General features: G+C 65.7%; 1 protein-coding gene across 1 annotated transcript in view; it reads left to right on the plus strand.

The window, feature by feature from the left end:
• Positions 1–1,136: 1,136 nt before the first annotated feature.
• MNEG_12471 (hypothetical protein) overlaps positions 1,137–4,236 on the plus strand; it is a gene marked incomplete at both ends in the record, with an annotated part of 4,479 nt that continues 1,379 nt past the window's right edge. The window contains 8 exons of the mRNA XM_014039057.1: positions 1,137–1,151; positions 1,276–1,353; positions 1,680–1,793; positions 2,331–2,524; positions 2,970–3,040; positions 3,272–3,405; positions 3,684–3,767; positions 4,011–4,149. Coding sequence (XP_013894511.1) covers positions 1,137–1,151; positions 1,276–1,353; positions 1,680–1,793; positions 2,331–2,524; positions 2,970–3,040; positions 3,272–3,405; positions 3,684–3,767; positions 4,011–4,149 — 829 coding nt within the window. The remainder of the gene's footprint in view (positions 1,152–1,275; positions 1,354–1,679; positions 1,794–2,330; positions 2,525–2,969; positions 3,041–3,271; positions 3,406–3,683; positions 3,768–4,010; positions 4,150–4,236) is intronic.

Raw genomic sequence — 4,236 nt, forward strand, 5'->3', positions numbered from 1 at the left:
GGGCGGCAGCGGCGAGGGCGGCGAGGGCGGCGCGTCGCGACGCGCGGGTTGAGGGGCAGCTTCATGGCTGGGCGTGGGGGCATTTGGGCGTGGGTGGGCGGGGCTTCTTTCTGTTGCCATGTGGGGATGTTGGGCCGGGGCCATGAGGGATTGATGTTGATGTCATGACGGCGCTCCCAGTGCGCAGGAACAAAACAAGATACACACCGTGGCCTTGCTTGGTCGGCTAGCAAACTGTGTCATACCCTTGAATACCCTTTTGTTCACCTTGATTATATATGTCCTGTCACAACCTTGGAGTAAGCCTTGAGCAGTGGGGCGGCTTGGTGTGAGGGCGAGGCGATGGCAGTGTGTCAGCTGTCAGGGTGCAGCACGTATGGGTACAGTCAGCAACAGGTTCGCTCAAGATACGGGATGGAGATCCAAGGCGTCTACAACGGGTTGGATTGCGCCCCCTGATTGCGGTTGACCGGCCCTTTGACCGAAGGTTTGCACCCACCAAATGCGGGCACGGGTGGCTGGCGCTGTTTGGAGGACCAGAAGCGGCCACGGGTTTGGCATGCACAGTGTGCAAGAGTGCAACCCCAATATCAGTCACGCCACCCACAAGGCTCAAACAAGTCTCTAATTTGGCGCGAGCAGGAGCGGAGCGGGCAAATGTCGCCATCGCAAGCGCATCGCGGCCTTGCCGGCCGCCAGAAAGCCGTCTGCTGTATGCCCATGTGCAGAGCCTATTACACAAACGTTGAAGTAAGTCGCGCACGTACACAATCACCTAGACTTTGCGTCCTCGTTCTTTGTTTTCAAGTCACCCGCAGCCACACCCTGGCATCAAGAGGGCGGGATGGAGCGGAAGGAGTACAGTTGTATCATTATTGGGTCCGGTTTGGCGGGACTATACGCGGGACAGCAGCTGAAAAAAGCTGGGATTGCAGATGTTCTCGTCGTGGAGGCCTATTCCGACATTGGTGGGCGTATTCGGCAGGTGGGTTCCGTGCCATGCAATTGTATTGGTTCAGTGATTATCCACGGGCAGTGCGGAGCTGCATCGGGAAAGCCGCCGCCAATGAGCGGCGACAGCGCGATGCGCGTCGCCGCGCTGCTCCATCGCACGTGCCATGTGAAAGCTTGGAATCATGCCATACGCCCTTGTGGGTAAAGGCACAGGCGCAAAAAAAGCCACCAGCAGACGCGCTGAGCCCCATGCGCGCCGTGCGCACGGGTCGAGGCACCACTTGCGGGATCCAATGCAACCGCAATCCAAATTGCCCACAGCTGCACGGCCTGGCGCCCTGGCCCATAGAGGCCGGCCCCGAGTTCATTCATGGCGCAGAAAACCACAAGTTCAACCAGGTGAGCGCTGTCTTGCGAATTGCTACTGCTCGGCCCGCAAACGTCGGGAGACTATGCACGGGGCCCTCTATTTGGTGCCTCCGCTCGGCGGCGCCTGGTGCGCACAACCCCTGGCCCCAGCCATCCTGCTGCGGCTCGGCCGGCAACAAGGTGACTGCTGGCTTGCGCCGCGCACAGAGCGCACCCTCCACAGCTCATGCGCACGCCCAAAGCCACCGCGGCCGCGGCTGCCCAGGCAGCCGCGTGCGCACAGCCACCGGGCCCTGTCCCATCCTAGCCCGCGATTGCACGCGGCGCCCACGGCCCCACCGCCGCGCCGCCGCCAGGTGGTCAAGGACTTCGGCCTGAAGTTCACCGAGAAGGGGTGGCCCGACTGGTGGTACTTTGGGGAGGAACGGCGGTTAGTAAAGGATGATGATGTGGACGATGAGGTCGACAAGGTGCGGGGCCCATTGGCTGGGTGCCGTGGTGTGTGCTGCTACCAACAATGCATGCTTTTACTGAAGCATGCTGCGTGCTGCATGCTTCTCATGCATTTTCATGCAAGCCATGCATGAGAACGGATTATCATCGCGTGAGGTGATGGTTTGTCTTGGCTCCGGTTGCAGAGGGCGGCGCCACGAACAACAGTGTGGCTGGGTTAGCAGCCTCCAGGCTGGTGGCTCAGCGACATGAACTCCGGAGACGGGTTCCAGAGGGGGGCGGCGTGCATGCTCTGTGTGGCAGCAGCCCCACGGGTTGGCAGTTAAATGAGCACTTCCTGCCGATTTTGGAGGCGGATTGCGGCGCCAGCGCCCGCCCCGGTGCCTCGACGCCTGCGGCGCCCTCAGCGGCCGAAGCAGGGGCGCCGCTCGCCGCCGCGCCGCCTGGCTCGCTGCCGGCGCGGCGCGGGCCTGCACGTCTGTGGCCCGGCCGGGTCAACAGGGCAGCATCACGGCCTCTTGTCCATTAAACGCACCTCCTTCCGCCCGAAACAGGTCCACGAGCTCTTTGACTCTGTGGGCGACGAGGCGCCCCCGCCGCCGGGCGCTGACGTCAGCGCGGAGGCGTGGCTGCGATCGAAGGGCGCGACCGAGCGCCAGCTGGCGGTGGCTGATGTGTGCTACGCGAACGACTTTGGGGCGTCGCTGCGGCAACTGGGGCTGCGGGAGCTGATAGTAGAGAATAACAAGTGAGGGGCGGGGCGGCGCACGGGTTCGTGTGTGCGTGTGTGTGCGTGCGTGCGTGCGTTTGTGTGTGTGTGTGTGCGTGTGTGTGTGTGTGTGTGTGTGTGTATGTGCGAACGTGATCATGCGTTGGGTGTGGTTCCGTGCTGCGTAGATTAGGTGCGAGCCGGCAGCAAACATGAAGCCAGGGGCGGGGTGTCGCGTGCGCGCCGATTGGGTACTCGCGTGGGGCCAGGGCCAGCGCATGGCCTCATCCGGGGCGAGGACGCCGCAAGCGCTGCCGCGAGGCCAAGCGTCGGAGGTCCACTCGGCCCCGCACATGTACGCCGCACCTCCCCCATTTGTCCTGCTGCTGGCTGGCGCGCCCTTGCCTGCGCCCGCGCCCGCGTCCAGCCCGTCTCCAACTGCCGCCTGTCCCCGCCCCCTGCCCCCTGCCGCCCTCGCCCCCAGCTGGGACTCTGGTGAGACCTACCTCATATCAGACCAGTCGATGAGGGTCGTGGTGGAGCGCCTGGCAGAGGGTGAGCGACTCAACCCGGCCCCGCGCGCCCCCACGCCGCCCCCGGCGGCTGCCGCGCAGCCGTCCGGGGCCAACCGCCCTCGGCCGAACCCGTTGAAGAGTATTCAGGTCCTCAACTTCACCACAACTTCACCCAAGCTCGCTCACATGACACTTCCTGTTTAATGCCCGTGCCCAGTCCACGTGACTCTTGCGTAATCCCCCCGCATGCATGGCTTCCCCTCGTCACCAGGCCTGGACTTTCTCACCAGCTTCCCCGTGACTGCAATCCACTACTCACCAAACGGCGCCGTGCTGCGCGGCCCGGGCGGCCGGGAGCTGCGCGCGCGCAAGGTGGTGGTCACCGCGCCACTACGCGTGCTGCAGGTGACAAGGGCTGTCGCTACCCTACACACTGCAACCGAATCCCTGAACCCTGAACCCTCGCCCTTTTTTCTCTTGTTGCAAGCGGTTGGGAGGAACGACGGACAGGCGCGGAGGCTCGCTCGCCGGTGGCGGCGGCGCCGGCGCGGCTCCCCTGCGCACTGTGCGGGGCGCTTCCGAACGAAGCGGCGCCGCCGACCTACGGCTGTGCGGTGGTGCATGCGCGCCCGGGAGGCTGCTGTTTGCGAATGCATGCCTGATTGTCCTCCCCTAATGCGCAGGCCGGGAAGATTGCATTCAGCCCGCCGCTGCCGGAGCGCAAGCGGGCGGCGATCCAGCGGCTGCGGATGGGCAACGCAGTCAAGGTGCGCGGGCGCCGCGGCAGTGAGGGCGATTGGGGGAGGGGGGGCCTGCGGACGCCACGCGCTGGCCCAGCGGGGTGCCGCGCCTCGCGCTGCGCCGCCGCTTTCGGCTGGACAACCACCAGGCAGCGCGCTGGCGGTGGTTCCCTGGCCCCCGAGACGCGCCCCAGATCAGGGGGCGCCGCCTCCACGCGCACACGCACGCTGACGGCTCCGCCACCATTGGCGCGCGCCGCGCCGCGGCAGGTCGTGTGCGCGTTCAGGCGCCGCTTCTGGCCGGAGGATCTGTACGACGTCTGCTGCACCGGCGCGTTCGCCCCCGAGCTCTGGAACACCAGCCACGCACCGACTGGCGCCGCGGGGGAGCACCTGCACGCCATGGTCGGTGAGCGGCAGGGGTCATGGTGGGGATGGGGTGGGGAGGGGGTCCCTGAGACCTGAGAGGCGGGCGGCCCCTTGGGGCCGGCGCCCC

This window comes from Monoraphidium neglectum (assembly GCF_000611645.1).
Source record: "Monoraphidium neglectum strain SAG 48.87 unplaced genomic scaffold scaffold03262, whole genome shotgun sequence".
Lineage (NCBI taxonomy): Eukaryota > Viridiplantae > Chlorophyta > Chlorophyceae > Sphaeropleales > Selenastraceae > Monoraphidium > Monoraphidium neglectum.